Below are 17,526 nucleotides of genomic sequence, written 5' to 3'. Positions count from 1 at the left end.
GAATTATGTCCCAATCCACCCTCCAATCCAGTTGGTGGCAGTGGAGAATAAATGAAGAAAAGGAGCTGGTGCTGTGATCAGTGTTGCTGCTCTATATTGTGTAAGAACAAAAGATTCACTGTAACATTTCATCCTAGACGTGGTTCATGTTGTGGATGGAGGATTCATTTTCTGGTACTTTCCCATCCTGGATCCTGGATGACCCCGACGGTCGTGAAGATGACGATGTATCTTTTGTTTATGTCTCTTATCGTCTCTTTTTACGGCCCATCATCACTACATAATTTTCCACTGATCCAGACTGCAGTGATCGCTCTGGGATTCAGCCGATGTGAAACAGACGGTAGGTGGACGAGGAGCGATTTTGTCAAACTTTCTTTAGTTTGTTGAATTAATTGAATTGAATATCTCGGTAATGGCCTTTGACCTTCTGGCAGGAGTCTTTTCAAAATAAGAGTATGTGTGAGCTTGTTACTTGAGTTTTCTCCACTTTCTGCTGCAACCTCGCCTCGTATTTGAAGTGTTTGCAGCTGTGAACTCAGATTTGGATGTCGGTTTTTAGAGTTGACAAACAGGTATACAGTCAACTAGTTGTGCTAAGTATTCTCCCGAATATTTATTAATTTTCTCATTTTATGACTAGATAATGCTGCTGATGAATTTTAAAAGTTCAGGTGAGTCCTCAGGATTGAATGTCATAATATAAGACCTTTTTTGCAGTTAATATCGATGCTTTAGTGTTTTTTCATGCCATTATCAAACTCATTTGTCTAAACAATAATGATCATTTTCTTAAGACCAAATAAAAGGAACCAAACTGTTGGCCTGGTAAAATAATTACAAAAAATGCTGTTTGTGATCAGTAATGATTTAGTTACTAAACTATCCTGTCCTGTCATGTGGCCCCAAAGAGGGGGTTATCAGGCCATGCTTTTATAAAGCTCCAGGGCCCTATGACAAGTCCACCCTCCACTTTCCTATCATAAATCAGGACACATATTATATCTTAAGTTACTTACTGGTTTCTCCCCACTCTCCTACTAATGCTTAATCTAAGGAGCGATACTCACAGTGATTCTATAAATACCCAACTCCAACAGAGCTCTATGTGGCTGTGACAGTGCAAGAAAGTCTGCAGGCTGATCAGCTGGGCGCCGTCTAATAATGGTGTTTCATTTTATTTGGGCCCACAACAACTCAAAGTGTTCCATTATCCCAGACCCACACCCTCTTTGCCTGCTCCCCCAACATGCTTGGACAGACTAATCTAGTAAATCCAAGTTTACCTTAGAGATTGCTGAGATTACTGATATCCTGCACACTGTGGTTATGAGCCTCTTGCTGGATTTTACTCGACTGACTTGAGTGACAGAGGGAAGTTTGCAAATGTGTTTCTTCTACCCAGTCAGTCGTTTGTATTTGATTATTCTCCCCACTCATTGCCAGATTCTTTCCAAATTAGTTAACCGGATGCTCTTGCCCTGGGGTCATCCTCCACCCATGCTTTTGCTGACTTTTGGGGTATGCTCTCTTGTGTCCCTTGTGCTTATGAGTCATCTTCCACCCATGCTCTCATTGACGCATGGGCTATTCTCTTTCGTTGCCTTATGACGTGAGAGGTGCAACCTATTGCATGTAGGCCGCTCAGACAGAGTCTGTTCTTCCTCCAGACAGCTCTCATTCCAGGCTATCACTTGGTCTTTCTCCAGTTGTCAGCTGCCCTGTCAACGTAGTAGCATAGAGCAGCAGAAAAAAAAACTACTTGTTCAAATTGCATACACACACAGTTTTTTTTTTTTAGCAGCTTTTCATTACTAGTTCTAATCAATCAATTCCGTTATCAAACAGAGTTGTAGTAGTTCACAGTGGTCAGGCTTTTATGAGCCCTGTTGCTGCCACAGATAATTTCTTTTATGTTGTCAGTACATTTAATTTATTCAATGCCATCAGACTAAAGGGAGAAATTTAAGAAATGTAACACAAATGCTTCTGAAATAAATTGTTTTTTTTCTGCCAATAAAGTTATTTCACAGTTTTGATTGTGCCTGTGTCTACTGGGTTGTGATCTGATCCCCTGATGAGATTTTATGCACCTTACAGTTCTCCGGGTGATTGGAGGAAACGTGACCGTGGTACAAGGAGACACTGTTATCTTACCCTGCAAACTTACTGACACCACAGAGACCATCGATATGATTTCATGGCAGAGAGACACCAGAGGAAAACATCAAGATAACAGGTTATTTACAATCCAGCAAGATGGTTCAGCAGAGTTCTTTAATGGAGCGGATAATCAATTTAAATTTATTGGGAGCATTGAGGACAAAAATGGATCTCTCCAGTTATCTAATGTCACTTTGCTGGATGAAGGCATCTACAGGTGTATCTTCACTTTGTTCCCCAGCGGAAATCACAAGACAGAGATGCATCTAAACGTGCTTGGTATGATGACATACAGTGTATATTAACAGAAACAGTGTCTTGTTTACCTTGTTAACTGTTTTTATGTATGGTAACCTTCCTAGTGCCTCCAGTCATTAGTGTGACAGATAATCAGCCCATCTTGGGTAACGAAGAGGTTTCCCTCGCTACATGCACGGCTGCTGGGTCCAAGCCTCCTGCAGAGATAAAGTGGGTCACTGATGCTCTGACAGAAAAAGTGAAGGTGCAGACAAACTCCACCGAAGAGGCCGATGGTACGACCACAACAGTCAGTTCGCTCATCGGAGTCCCTACCAGAGAAATCAATCATACAGTCCAGTGTGTTGTCACCAGTCCTGCTCTGTCGAAACAGGAAACCCTGACCTTCATCATACAGGTTTACTGTGAGTATACAAATATTCCCTGACATCACTTTTTCATTTGTATTGTGTCGTATTTGCCTTGTTTAGTTTAATTAATTAATTAATTTCGTTAAGTCTTTGAAAAAAAAGAAGGTTTTTAAAAAAGATGGTTTGCATAATGATGAACTATATTAAAGGCCTGTTAGATCGTTTTGGCTGATTAGATATTCAGGCATTTACTTTAACAGGAGGCCAAGCAGCATGTATGAACTCTGGTTCCTATTTGATGTCAAAGTGCACAAACAGAATTTATGCAAACATGAAAGTTGAGTTACCTCACTTCTGAATTTAGATGGCAGAATAAGAATCTCTATTGAGACACAAGTCTGGCATATTAATTACATTATGTTACATTACACATCTGAAAGAGGCTGTAAAAACAATCAGTGACTGGTGTAGAATCAAACAACTGTAATGAAATGAATATCAGGCCATTGTGGGATTGCTGAAAATACTTTACCTGCCATAGACACCACTTTATTGTGGACACAGAATTTAAAATAGATAAAACAGCAGAGCATAAGTATAGACACAGCTACAGTCTTTGCACAGTCCTGGGAAAAGGCACAACCAACTAAAATATTTCAGATCAACACTGCATGCTTACTATTTGTCTATAGGATCTTTAAGAGTTGAAAATTTAAGTTCTTGCATTTCTTGCAATGATGTTTTGCAGTACAGTTTACATCACTGCAGCAAGATGAGGAGTGGTTTTACAGTTGTCTGTATGCTCTTCAAATTTCTGCAGCTGATATCATTGTCTGTAGGAAATGAGAGCTACACCCAGTTTTTTTGTTGTTGATATATCTTGGTGATGTGTAACATGAACTTGAGTCATGTGCTGTGTCAATGCTGTGAAAAAGCAGCCCCTGTTCCCGGAGAAAATAAGATTGAACAATACAAGCATTTATAGTTTGCGGAGGAGGTACTGTATGCAGCATGATTGTATCTGCACAAAAGACAAAGAGCTCTGTGACCAGTCTGGATGGATGTCAAAGGTCACTCTCTTCGTCAGTGGAGAACAGAAGACACATATGCATCTGATTAAAACAGAAAATATTTCAACCAGCACAAAAGTGCATGGACATGGGCTGTATGCTCATGAAAATGTGTGTAAATATCTGCATGCTACTCTGTGAGTATGGCTGTTCACTGTAATACTTGGTGATTCCACTTATGATCAATGTGATCAGGCAGCTGTTGACTCTTCTTAAAATATTTTCAGTATTTACTAAACAGGAATGATAAAGTAGAATGCAGCTAATTCATAGGTGGACTCTGAGCTGAGATAGTTTTGAACTGTCACTGCAGCTGTGTGGTACTGTCATAAAAAAGCACCCAGGTACCAATGTTTGAGGTCTTTGTGAGTTGTAGATATTTCTGAATTTTGTGAATTCAGGCTTTAAAATCTATTTTTAAATCGATGAATGTTTGATGCATTTCTCTCTGAAAGCAACCAAATGTGTCATTTCTACTAAAGCAGGATCTGATCAGTTTGTCATTATTTAACAAGATCGTGAGTAAAAATTAAGATCTCTGTAATGTCCATTACTGAGCAGCATCAGGACACGACTGAAACAAAAATGTTTTTAAAGTTTTCTAATCCAAAATGACTTGAACATGAACTTGTTAAGTAAGATAACCCTGCATCAGAACAGATGGGATCGGATCTTTGGTGTTTGTTGTTGTAGTTTTTGTTTTGTTTTTTGATATCGTTAGTATTTCTCAGCTAAGGGAATAATGCTGCTCATTCTCTCCTCCTGTCTCTTATAGTTTCACCCACAGAAGTGAACTTTATTGAGAGATCCAAAGACACATTTGAGTGTGTGTCTGAAGCCAACCCAGAGGCAAACTTTACCTGGAGCAGGTACAGTAATTCAAATGAACTTAACAAGTAACAATCTTCATATCCGTTTACCTGTAAGCATTGTTTGGTTTATGATTCTCACAGGCTTTGTACAATAGTGAAAGAGTTGCACCATTTACCAAGTGAATATAAATAAGTTTGAAATGTATTCCTGAAGTTTAATTTAGATTAATATATTTTAAATGAACCATTTACTTTGTTACTCTGATGACAAGGTCTGACAGAAAATCTGTAATTATTGCTTATAAATTACTTTCAATAGAGGCATAAAACAAGTGACGCATGCTGAAAGGTTGAAAGGTTCATGTCAGCAGATGCTGCCAGCATTAGCAAACAAACTATTTTTTTTCAAAATAAAACAAAAGATTTTCTCAGTCAGTACAATTACATTTCCATCAGTACACAGTCCTGTTATACTCACCCATATAATGCTCTTAGTTTCTTTTCATTAGTAGAAACACCAGGTTACTTCCTGGTATCTGAGGATCTGGTATCTTTTAGGTTTTTTCCAACAGAGGTTAACCCACATGTCAGTTAAAGTCAACACTTTCTAGTTTTTTTAATTTAAAGCCTAATGTTAAAGGCTGGAAAACTTTTAATGTGAAAAACCTGCTGGAAGTAAGTTTTATTCCCAGTAACTTTGTTTCTATTCACATATGGATATCTCATGTCACTGAATTAAATATAAAGCTGCATCAAGCAGCTTGATAGATTAGCTCAGAATGAAAACTGGAATATTTTTGTTTTGATTTTATTTATTATTTGCCCAGTTTTACACTTAATATGCTGTTTAAACCTTTGGGATATAACATGCTATTTAGCAAGCTTTAGGCATGCTAGGCATTTGTTACAGTGGGTACGGAAAGTATTCAGATCCCTTTAAATTTTTCACTCTTTGTGTCATTGCAGCCATTTGCCAAAATCAAAAAAGTTCATTTTATTTCTCATTAATGTACACTCAGCACCCCATCTTGACAGAAAAAAACAGAAATGTAGAAATTTTTGCTAATTTATTAAAAAAGAAAAACTGAAATATCACATGGTCATAAGTATTCAGACCCTGTGCTCAGTATTGAGTAGAAGCACCCTTTTGAGCTAGTACAGCCATGAGTCTTCTTGGGAATGATGCAACAAGTTTTTCACACCTGGATTTGGGGATCCTCTGCCATACTTCCTTGCAGATCCTCTCCAGTTCCGTCAGGTTGGATGGTGAACGTTGGTGGACAGCCATTTTCAGGTCTCTCCAGAGATGCTCAATTGGGTTTAGGTCAGGGCTCTGGCTGGGCCAGTCAAGAACGGTCACAGAGTTGTTCCGAAGCCACTCCTTTGTTATTTTAGCTGTGTGCTTAGGGTCATTGTCCTGTTGAAAGGTGAACCTTCGGCCCAGTCTAAGGTCCTGAGCACTCTGGAAGAGGTTTTCTTCCAGGATATCTCTGTACTTGGCCGCATTCATCTTTCCTTCAATTGCAACCAGTCGTCCTGTCCCTGCAGCTGAAAAACACCCCCACAACATGATGCTCCCACCACCATGTTTCACTGTAGGGATTGTATTGGGCAGGTGATGAGCAGTGCCTGGTTTTCTCCACACATACCGCTTAGAATTAACGCCAAAAAGTTCAATCTTGGTCTCATCAGACCAGAGAATCTTATTTCTCATGGTCTGGGAGTCCTTCATGTGTTTTTTGGCAAACTCTATGTGGGCTTTCATGTGTCTTGCACTGAGGAGAGGCTTCCGTCGGGCCACTCTGCCATAAAGCCCCGACTGGTGGAGGGCTGCAGTGATAGTTGACTTTGTGGAACTTTCTCCCATCTCCCTACTGCATCTCTGGAGCTCAGCCACAGTGATCTTTGGGTTCTTCTTTACCTCTCTCACCAAGGCTCTTCTCCCACGATTGCTCAGTTTGGCTGGATGGCCAGGTCTAGGAAGAGTTCTGGTCGTCCCAAACTTTTTCCATTTGAGGATTATGGAGGCCACTGTGCTCTTAGGAACCTTGAGTGCTGCAGAAATGATTTTGTAACCTTGGCCAGATCTGAGCCTTGCCACAATTCTGTCTCTGAGCTCCTTGGGCAGTTCCTTCGACCTCATGATTCTCATTTGCTCTGACATGCACTGTGAGCTGTAAGGTCTTATATAGACAGGTGTGTGCCTTTCCTAATCAGGTCCAATCAGTTTAATTAAACACAGCTGGACTCCAATGAAGGAGCAGAACCATCTCAAGGAGGATCAGAAGAAATGGACAGCATGTGAGTTAAATATGAGTGTCACTGCAAAGGGTCTGAATACTTATGACCATGTGATATTTCAGTTTTTCTTTTTTCATAAATTTGCAAACATTTCTACATTTCTGTTTTTTTCTGTCAAGATGGGGTGCTGAGTGTACATTAATGAGAAATAAAATGAACTTTTTTGATTTTGGCAAATGGCTGCAATGACACAAAGAATGAAAAATTTAAAGGGGTCTGAATACTTTCCGTACCCACTGTATCTTTAAGTGATATAACATGTTAATAAGGTCAAAGACAGTAAGTAAGAAGTAATATTTTAAATTCTGCTCTATGGATGGATGGATCTATGTATTTGGCTGCATATTTCATGCTGAGTTTTGTTTGTCTGTTCCAGATCTGCTCAGTCGCTGCCTCAGTCTAGTGTCAGAGTAGAGGGGGCTATGATCCAGTTACTGAACTTCACCTCTGACCTGAATGGACTTTACCAGTGTGATGCATCAAACCCATATGGAAGGAAACATGGTCAACTCTATTTGCATGTGACTTCAGAAGGTCAGATTTGATTTGGTTGTTGGCTTTGTCAATTTTTTTTTTGTTTTGTTTGCTTGCGACTTTGTTCTATTACAAATGTTAATATTTTTGTTGTTCAATTTTCTATTTATTATTTTTTAAAAAGCTTAAATTAATTTCTGTACCAAGTAATAGGGACACATCTCTAAGGAATAAGAAGCTTGGAAACCAAGCCTGCAGGAGTATTGTGCCATGGATTTGATCGGGATATCTCCCAGACACATCTTATGAATTTTATATATTTGTGTATTTTAGCCATGTCCAACTGGAAAGACAATCCGGGACAGACTCCGGGACAGACTCAGAAAACACTGGAGAAATATGGTTCCCATTTGGTACAAGCATTGAATGGTGTTGGCCAAAGATTTGCTTCAGCCTGATGCCAGCACAGCCCAGACATCTGAGAGGAAATAAATGTTTGACTTACTCCTCTATGTGCAAAATCATTCAAGTCTATGAATACAGCTACTTCAAGCATAAATCTTGCACGTCCTGGCTTGTGATATGTTCACTGTCCTGGTAATAATAACATCATGCCTGCCAGGATGAAAACATTTGTCAGTAAACAATTTAGCAAGATGTGAGCATCATGGTCCAGTATTTGAATGCAGTCAACTAAATGTAAAGTTCAGAGACTTCTTTACAGTATCTATTTTGGCAGGTCATGGGAAAGGCTCTTTAGAAAAAGTGCATTCCTTTTATATGAGCCAGTTTCAAGGTCCTGATAACATGCATATGCTCTCTGACATGGACTACTGCAGCCTTTGACAGAACTGAGTAATTGGTATTTAAGCTTTTTTCACTTTTGCTTTTCTTGCCATGACAAGTCAAATGTCTGCCATGAAAAGGGACCATTAGTAAATGAAACTTTGTCTTAAATATTAAATATTTAGTTTAATTTCAGTGATTTGATAAATTAGTAGGTGTTAAGTGAAAAGAAACTACAAAATCTTGCACATTAAACAACAGTAAAGCATAGAAGCACAATCAGTCCATACTGAAACTGTAGATTGATCAATTAGTGCATTAAAGCCGAGTATCCGCTGAACCTTTGTGTCCCTTAAGCCAGCCATGAACACAGTAACAAGGTGAGCTGTCATAACTTAAGCCAGGGCTTTTTCCCTCACCAGAACAGCCAAATGATGAGTAGAAACAACAGCATTAACTTTAATGAGGCTGTGTGTTAGATTTAGCTGGAGAAACTGGCATTGTTAATAATTCGTATTTAAATGTGTTCTTGTGTTCTGTCTCTTACAGGAACCTGCACTGTTTATTGGATGATATTTGGCAATTTGCTATGCACTGTCACTGGTGCTGCAGCAGCTGTGTGGTGCCTTCATAAGAAAGGACCAAGGTACCAAATACAGCAGTACTGCATATTATATCTAGGTTTTTGGATGTATATTAATTAATGGTTCATTATCCAGGGAAGAAGAGGGCACACATGAGGAGAGGCAAAGAATCCAAATTTTTGAAGATGTTCAGAGCGCAGAAGAAGAGGATATCTGAGAGAAATACATGTAAAATATAAAGAGGAAGAAGAAAAGTTGTTTAATATTTTAACTGGTTCAATATTTATTGAAATTTAAAAATGAGAGTTTAGACTATCAGGTAAATTTATTATGTTTCTTCTTACATTTTTTTTTCTTCTTTTTTTTTAACCTGCAACATTTTGCAGATTCATGTGGTTCGTGTCATTTCAATCAGTTACTTTGAATCTTCTGTCTTAGGGACCAGTGTGACATTCATGGGCACAAGATAATCAGCAGCTGCACTATCATTTACAGGCTCCAGTCCTTCCTGACTCAGATGGTTAGTGAACACATGACATGCAAGAAGTAAGATGTTGTATATTGTCTAGTTTTTATTTTAACTTTGGAGTGTTTATACTTAGGTTGGCTTATGATCACACTAGTATTTGCTGGTATCTACTGGGTGCTACAAATCTGTCAAATGCTTCCGTTTACATCAAAAGAGTAACTGTGGATCTGGATTGCTAACTATAAGGAGAACTTTCCTGCAATAATGAAAGTGTTTAATATTATTACTGAAAGGGGAAGTTTGGTTGAATACCTTTCTCCTTCAGTGCCTGCGGCAGGATGTGGCCTGAACATGCTGTGTTTGCTCTATATCCAGGCAGCTATAACCAAAAGAGATAAGCGTTCTGAATGTTTTGTTTTCATGGTTAACATTCAATATTGATTGTAGCACATGACTATGCAGCACATTTACACAATCACAAGACACCAGGTTGCTCTGAGAGCTTTACATACACTGTAGTAATCCAGTTACTGCACATCAGAGAACACATGCAGCGAGGCAATGAGATTTCTTCCTTTCACCTTGTTATTTACTAGTTATGTATACTGTGAGTTTGACACAGGAACTTTTAAAAAGTCCATGCAAATAGACGACACAAATAGCTGCAAATACAGAAACACTGCTGGGTTAACAGCAGATAATTCATGAACTGTGCAGGGAGAATGTTTAAACAACAAACTGAAAATCTTACTTCAACTTACATTTTAGCACGTTTCTGTAAGGACCCTTAGAAACACGGCCCATGCAAAAGTCACAAAGGTGGTTTATAAAAACTCAGCATGGATAATGAATAAAGGGACTAATGGAATAGGAAAAGGGATTAATGACATAAAAACAGAAAGGGTGAAAGTTCAGGACAACACCAAATACAGATGGTGTCAGTGTGATTTATTTTGAGTTTTATTCCATGTACATTTCTTTAGTTGGTAAGATAGGTCATGTCATTCAGAGTGGTGTCTAAGAAGTGTAGAATTATATGATGGTGGTTGGACAAACTGAGTGGTCCTGACTCTGTGGTGAATCTGCCTGGCAGGTCAGTTGGAGCAGCCACTGTAGTTTGACCTGGGAAATAAAATACAGTGCAGATATAACAGGACATGATAAGAATATTTGTCAGATACACTTATTGTCCATATATTCTCAGATTTCATCCTACACTCTGTTTTATTTAATTGTAGGTCTTTCTGTGTTGTCCATTGAATTGTCCTCTATATAATATCATGCTGAAACCACTGTCACTGTTTTGCTACAGCTGAATGTTTCTTTGCCAAGCTTCTGGCTCGTTTTAATTAGCAGTTTGTCTTAAATATTTTTAAATTATTTATTTAAATATAAGCTCTGATGATCCACAGAACATAATGTGTTTAAAGCCGTTTTCCTCTAATACTTTAAGATCACACTATTGTACTGGTACTATCAGCTGAATGATTACATGACCAAAAATGCTTCTACCGTGTTTTGTTTTTTTTTCACAGTTCCAGCTGTTCTTTGTGATAATCTTATAAAATCCTTTTGACATCAGTCTTGTGGTCTGTTGTTGTTTTAACCATTTACACACACACACACACACACACACACACACACAGACACTCCTGGGGAGCTTGGAAACGTCCCTCTGGGTGTAATTGTGTGTGTGTGTGCGTGCGTGCGTGTGTGTGTGTAGTCATCCGTATCATTCATCCAGAAATGAAAATGTAAACTTGTTTTCTGACTTTCTCACCTGAGGACTCTGACCCTGCCCTTAGTCACCAAATACTTTAATTGCAAAACTTCTACTTGTCCCAGAACAATAAACAATCAAAACTCTTCTTTTCCTTTCGGCTGCTCCCTTCAGGCCACAGTGAATCATCTGCCTCCATTTAACCCTATCCTCTGTATCCTCCTCACCCACACCAACTATCCTCATGTCCTCCTTCACTACATCCAAGAACCTCGTCTTTGGTCTTCCTCTAGGCCTCCTTCCTGGCAGCTCTAACCTCAGCATCCTTTTACCAATGTATTCACTGTCCCTCCTCTGAACATGTCCAAACCATCTCAATCTGGCTTCTCTGGCTTTTTCTCCAAAACATCTAACATGAGCTGTCCCTCTGATGTCCTCATTCCTGATCCTATCCATCCTCATCACTCCCAGAGAGAACCTCAACATCTTCAGCTCTGCTACCTCCAGCTCTGCCTCCTGTCTTTGTCTAGTGCCACTGTCTCTAAACCAGACAACATTACCACCTTTCCTTTCATTCTTGAAGTCATATTTATGATTCGCATGTTTGATCTGGCTTAGATTTTACGTCGGATGCCCTTCCTGACACAACCGTCTCCATTTACAAGGACTTGGGACGGGCACAGGAAGACACTGGATTGTGGCCCCCTGTGGTTGCATTTGCCCCCTAAATAAATAACTGACAATAAAACACAAAGTACAAAATGATCTTCCTTCAGCTTCCACATTCCCTGTTAATCCAAGACTAAGATACGCGGCGTCACATTTTCTCGTCTTGGATTTTGGTGGCGGACCATCGATCATATTGACCGTCATCGTCTTGTTGGGGAGAAATCACCATGGCAGTGGATTTGTTGTTGTACGTTTCTGAAATGAGGTCGGGGTGCTAAGACACCAGAGCAATAGTCCCGTCTGCTACAAGTTATGGCATGAAAGGGGAAACCACCCAGGAGTGATCTCACCCACCACCGGCTCCTCCCGGAAAAACGATTTAAGGGAACACCCTGGACAGGTCACCAGTCCATCACAGGGTCTATTTAAAACCTAATATAAATAACATCGCTCTAACAGGCTCCACTGTGACGTGCTCCATGTTGCGAATGGAAGATTAATGCGTCGTCATTTCAGACCGTTCATATTCAGGATGGTGGATGCGGATCAGGATCGGGATCGTGGATGACCCCGACGGTCGTGAAGATGACGATGTATCTTTTGTTTATGTCTCTTATCGTCTCTTTTTACGGCCCATCATCACTACATAGTTTTCCACTGACTCAGACTGCAGTGATCGCTCTGGGGTTCAGCCTGAGCAGAGTAACAGACGGTAGGTGGACGAGGAGCGTTTTTGTAAAACCTTTTTTTTTTGTTTCACATCGCAGGACCTGAGGGGTCAGTGGCAGACAGACACACGCACACCCATCCAGTGTGTGGGAGTTGAATTAGTTGAATGAAATATCTCAGTAATGTCCTTTGTCATGACCTTCTGCCAAGAGTCTTTTCCAAATAAACAGGTTTGAGCTTGTTACTTTAACTCTACCAGTTCTAAAAGAAAGAGCTGGAAGCTGGAACAAATTTCTGTTTGATAATCTCAAAGCTCCTATAGATGCTCCTCTCTGCTGAAGAATCCTGTGTGGAACAACACAGTGGAAGTAATTGTTCCCACAAAGTTGTAAAAAATAAACTGGGTGAATTGATATACAGGTTTTCAAGGCATTGTACTTTTCTGTGGTCTAAGACCTTCATAATAAAATTTCTGATGTGGATTTATTTTTAAGCAATTACATTTAAGGACACACAGACAGTCATGGAAGCAAAGAATGGCTATTTTTGCAATTTCTTTAGTGCGGCTATGAAATAAATGACCCGTGATCCTATGGAAATTGTGCTCTCCTTGTGATACTGGTTTAACTTATCTTAGTTTGAGGAAAAAGGAGTATTTCTTCACTGAAATGCCCTGTTGTATATGACTTGCACCACCATCCATAGCCATTGGTGAAAACTTTCTTGTATAATGTTGCAGTCTTGTATAGTCTTGTATTGCTGAGAGATCATGTTTTGCATTTTAGAGCCACCACTGTATTGACCTAAAGTTATTTGTAGTTATTTGTCTCCATCATTGGTGACTGCAAATTTGCCATCCAAGTTATTTTTCTTCTCTCTCCTCAGGGCTGATTTTAAATCTTGCATGTCTGTGCTTAATTGTGCCTGTGTCTTCTGGGTTGTGATCTGATCTCCTAATGAGATTTTATGCACCTTACAGTTCTCCGGGTGATTGGAGGAAACGTGACCGTGGTGCAAGGAGGAACCGTTATCTTACCCTGCAAACTTACTGACACCACAGAGGACCTCAACCAAATTTCATGGCAGAGAGACACCAGAAGAAAACCTCAGACCGACAATTTTTATACAATCCAGAAAGATGATGCGCCACACTTTGTCAATGGAGAAGATAATCGATTTAAATTTATTGGGAGCATTAAGGACAAAAATGGATCTCTCCAGTTATCTAATGTCACTTTGCTGGATGAAGGCATCTACAGGTGTATCTTCACTTTGTTCCCCAGCGGAAATCACAAGACAGAGATGCATCTAAACGTGCTTGGTATGATGACATACAGTGTATATTAACAGAAACAGTGTCTTGTTTACCTTGTTAACTGTTTTTATGTATGGTAACCTTCCTAGTGCCTCCAGTCATTAGTGTGACAGATAATCAGCCCATCTTGGGTAACGAAGAGGTTTCCCTCGCTACATGCACGGCTGCTGGGTCCAAGCCTCCTGCAGAGATAAAGTGGGTCACTGATGCTGTGACAGAAAAAGTGAAGGTGCAGACAAACTCCACCGAAGAGGCCGATGGTACGACCACAACAGTCAGTTCGCTCATCGGAGTCCCTACCAGAGAAATCAATCATACAGTCCAGTGTGTTGTCACCAGTCCTGCTCTGTCGAAACAGGAAACCCTGCTCTTCATCATACAGGTTTACTGTGAGTATACAAATATTCCCTGACATCACTTTTCCACCAGTGTCACCACTTTAAGAATTTCCTGATTATTTAATAGATTCATTAATTCATTAATTCTTTAAAAAATGGTTTTGAAAAAAGATCAATAATGAAATTTAACAAAGGCCTGTTAGGTTGTTTTGACTATATGATGGTGTTTATTTTAAGCAGCATAAGTGACATCTGGTTCCCATTACTGTTGATTCTGCAAAGATGATGTGAAAGGGTATTACCACATCAGAAAAGTCTATTTCAGTACTTTGTGTAGCTCTCTCCAGGACAACACAGACACAGGTTGGTTCTTTAGAACGGGCGTTTTATTTTCTTTATATCCTTGCCGTTAACGTCATAACGCCTTCACGCCGTGAGAGCTGTATACATAAATGAGCACAGTACAAACACATCAGAAATGATACAACACACAGTTGTCCAACACATTGAATAAGTGAAATACCTCGTTGGCTGCTTGTCGTGAAAAGAGTTCTTAAAGTCATTAGAAATCTTCTGTACTCTCTCTTTGACTTGCAAAGCACTTGTTTTAAGACTTAAACATGTTTCAGATCAACAGAGTCTTGCAATGCGTCTGCACATCATCAGTCCATCAGACGATTCACCAGTACGTAATTTTCGTCAATCTTGCATGTCCTACCTTGTGATATGTTCACTGTCCTGGGAATAGGAACATCTTGCCTGCCAGGATGAAAATATTTGTCAGTAAACAATTTAGCAGCGACCCCCCCCCCAAAATAGATGCTGTAGATAGTATCTATTTTGGAAGGTTGTGGGAAAGGCTCATAAGAAAAACTGCATTCTTTTTAGATGAGGCAGTTTCAAGGTCCTGATAACATGCATATGCTCTCTGGCATGGATTACTGCAGCCGTTGATGGAACTGAGCAATTGTTCAAATTTGTTTCTCTTCTGCCTTTCCTGCCATAAAAAGTTAAAATGTCTGCCATGAAAAAGAGGCCATTAGTAAATTAAAACCTTTGTGTTATATTGACTTAACTGCTCAAAAAATCAAGGGTTAGTCAGGACAGTCTGTGGTGATACTTCTTCATGTTGTATGCAACGAGACATAAGGTGTGTCTCACTTCATGGGCCACATCTTTTAAAAGCTGCATTGAAATCCAACTGTATCTCAGTTTCAAAACAACACTGTACCATTTCAAATGCAGCCAAGAAATGTGACCTCAGTTGTTGTGTCCTACACAGCCCAATCTGTTCCAGTATTCTCTGCATTCATGTGATAAAAAGCAGATATGCCAAACACAAGTGCCAGAAGCTTGGATCTCCAACAGAACTGAAAACAAACAAAAATTAAATCAAAATTTCTAGTTTCATCATTAATGCTAAGGTTTCATAGTATAGTCCAACTCTGAACCAACTGCAGCTGTCATGGTTGTTAGGGGACAGGAGCAGCACTGGGAACAGACGCAAATAATAAATGATCTTATAGTCCAGGTCACTCAGAAAAACTGAACAGCATTAACTTTAACCTCCTAAGACCCGAGCTTTGGTTTGGCTTGCATTTTAGATTTCTTCTAGCTATTTGGGGTTAGATGTACCCAATAAATAATGTGCTTGTGTGTTTTGTTATTGCTTTTGTTTTTGTTTTTTTGTAATGCTCCAAAACTACTACTCCAAAATAGGAATGTCCTTTTTGTCTGTGGGAACACCTGGATCACACTTAACATTTGTGAAAGACAGAAAATGACACAAAAGGAAGTTTTACAGTGCAGATAACAAAAAATATGATGCCAGGTCATAGGAGGTTAATTAATGAGGGACAGTGTTAGCCAGAGAAACTGTCAGTGTAAATCGGTATTTTAATGTGTTCTTGTGTTCCGTCTCTTACAGGAAGCTGCACTGTTTGTTGGACATTATTTATCCTTTTGTTCTTCACTGTCATTGGTGTTGCTGCAGCTGTGTGGTACCGTCATAGGAAAGCACCAAGGTAGCAAATTCAAAATAAAGATGGTGTCACTGTGATTTATTTATCAGCTTTGAGTTTTATTCCATGTACATTTCTTTAGTTGTTTTCTTTAGTTCATGTCATTCAGAGTGGTGTCTAAGAAATGTAGAATTACAGTGGGTACGGAAAGTATTCAGACCCCTTTAAATTTTTCATTCTTTGTGTCATTGCAGCCATTTGCCAAAATCAAAAAAGTTCATTTTATTTCTCATTAATGTACACTCAGCACCCCATCTTGACAGAAAAAAACAGAAATGTAGAAATTTTTGCAAATTTATTAAAAAAGAAAAACTGAAATATCACATGGTCATAAGTATTCAGACCCTTTGCAGTGACACTCATATTTAACTCACATGCTGTCCATTTCTTCTGATCCTCCTTGGGATGGTTCTGCTCCTTCATCTGGCCAAGGTTACAAAAGAATTTCTGCAGCACTCCAGGTTCCTAAGAGCACAGTGGCCTCCATAATCCTCAAATGGAAAAAGTTTGGGACGACCAGAACTCTTCCTAGACCTGGCCGTCCAGCCAAACTGAGCAATCGTGGGACAAACTGAGTGGCCCTGACTCTGTGGTGAATCTGCCTGTCTGATACACGGAACATAATGTGTTTAAAGCAGCTTTACTTTTTATACTTTAAGCATTTATGTAGTGTGTGTTTTTTTTTCACAGTTGTAGCTGTTTTTTCCTTTGACTATATATTAGGGATGGGAAGATGAACAGATTTGTATGTGGAGATGGACGAGGACACTGTGTTCACTTGTTCACTGATGTTGCTGGAAGAATAAGGGGGTTGTTGTGTGGTCTCAACACATCCTTTCAGAGTGTCAGCTCTGTCACTGCTCCACTGTTCAATGCTCTTGGCTGTTTTTTGTTTTTTTTTCTGTTTTTCTTATGAAAGGGTGCCAGCAGAATGAATTTATTTATAGAGCACTTTTCTAAACATATGTTATAAATTGCTTCACAATAAAAAACAGAAAGAGAACAACAATCACAAACCCATTGAAGACCCAACAAGTAGTCACGCACCAGGGGACAGTGGTGAGGAAAACCTCCCTTCAGAGGAAGAAACCTCCAACAGAACCAGGCCCAAACCAGAAGGAAATCCAAAGGTGATCAGGAATTTAAAAGGAAGCTATCCTAAATGAGGAGTCGTCCCTGTTTAAAGGAGATGAGGAAAGGCTCTCCGGTTGAAGTATGTTTGAAGGAGAGATTTAAAAGATTTGGGGCTCTAACTGATAAAAGCTTTGCCACCTCTAGTTTTCATTCTAGCAACAGGGACACACAGAAGATCTCTACAAGAGGAGCTCTGGTTACGTGCAGGCTCATAAAGCTTTTAACAGCTGGGCTATATAACTGGGAGAAAGGCCATATGGTGCTTTAATAGTTATTAATAAAATCTGTTCGAAAAGTTAAGACTGTAGCTGCTGTTCTGTTTGTTCACGGCTGAATTCAAACCAGGATGGAGAAGAGCTGAAGGCGAACAGAGATGGTCAGGAATACGAAGCT

General features: G+C 39.5%; 2 protein-coding genes across 3 annotated transcripts; both read left to right on the top strand.

Annotated features, from left to right (window-relative positions):
- Nucleotides 1-49: 49 nt before the first annotated feature.
- On the top strand, nt 50-10,848 carry LOC113124033 (nectin-4-like). Of its 2 annotated transcripts, XM_026296496.2 has the most exons (8): nt 50-343; nt 2,101-2,442; nt 2,526-2,825; nt 4,617-4,710; nt 7,331-7,488; nt 8,764-8,860; nt 8,934-9,026; nt 9,237-10,848. In XM_026296496.2, the coding sequence occupies exons 1-7, from the start codon at nt 52-54 to the stop codon at nt 9,013-9,015; spliced, it is 1,365 nt and encodes a 454-aa protein (XP_026152281.1). In that variant the 5' UTR covers nt 50-51; the 3' UTR covers nt 9,016-9,026; nt 9,237-10,848. The 2 variants fall into 2 exon arrangements, with proteins under 2 accessions (XP_026152281.1, XP_026152280.1); XM_026296495.2 differs by having other exon boundaries at nt 8,934-10,848.
- Nucleotides 10,849-12,023: 1,175 nt separating this feature from the next.
- Nucleotides 12,024-17,344, top strand: LOC113123498 (nectin-3-like protein). Its single transcript, XM_026295641.2, has 6 exons — nt 12,024-12,368; nt 13,305-13,646; nt 13,730-14,029; nt 14,608-14,663; nt 15,906-16,002; nt 16,432-17,344. Exons 1-6 carry the CDS (start codon nt 12,221-12,223, stop codon nt 16,572-16,574), a joined length of 1,086 nt encoding a protein of 361 aa, XP_026151426.1. The 5' UTR covers nt 12,024-12,220; the 3' UTR covers nt 16,575-17,344.
- Nucleotides 17,345-17,526: the final 182 nt, after the last annotated feature.

The sequence above is a fragment of the Mastacembelus armatus genome, chromosome 21, assembly GCF_900324485.2.
Source record: "Mastacembelus armatus chromosome 21, fMasArm1.2, whole genome shotgun sequence".
NCBI lineage: Eukaryota > Metazoa > Chordata > Actinopteri > Synbranchiformes > Mastacembelidae > Mastacembelus > Mastacembelus armatus.
Note: the sequence above shows the minus strand (reverse complement) of the source record. Positions and strands in the feature narration are given on the sequence as shown.

Bases quoted from the DNA above. Each gene is read 5' to 3' on its own strand.
- LOC113124033 (XM_026296496.2), top strand. From the start codon at position 52: ATGAAGAAAAGGAGCTGGTGCTGTGATCAGTGTTGCTGCTCTATATTG. The intron at 4,711-7,330 runs GTACAGTAATTC...TGTCTGTTCCAG, and splicing joins GCAAACTTTACCTGGAGCAG to ATCTGCTCAGTCGCTGCCTC. The intron at 8,861-8,933 runs GTACCAAATACA...TTCATTATCCAG, and splicing joins CTTCATAAGAAAGGACCAAG to GGAAGAAGAGGGCACACATG.
- LOC113123498 (XM_026295641.2), top strand. From the start codon at position 12,221: ATGACCCCGACGGTCGTGAAGATGACGATGTATCTTTTGTTTATGTCT. The intron at 12,369-13,304 runs GTAGGTGGACGA...TGCACCTTACAG, and splicing joins CCTGAGCAGAGTAACAGACG to TTCTCCGGGTGATTGGAGGA. The intron at 14,030-14,607 runs GTGAGTATACAA...AACATGTTTCAG, and splicing joins CTTCATCATACAGGTTTACT to ATCAACAGAGTCTTGCAATG.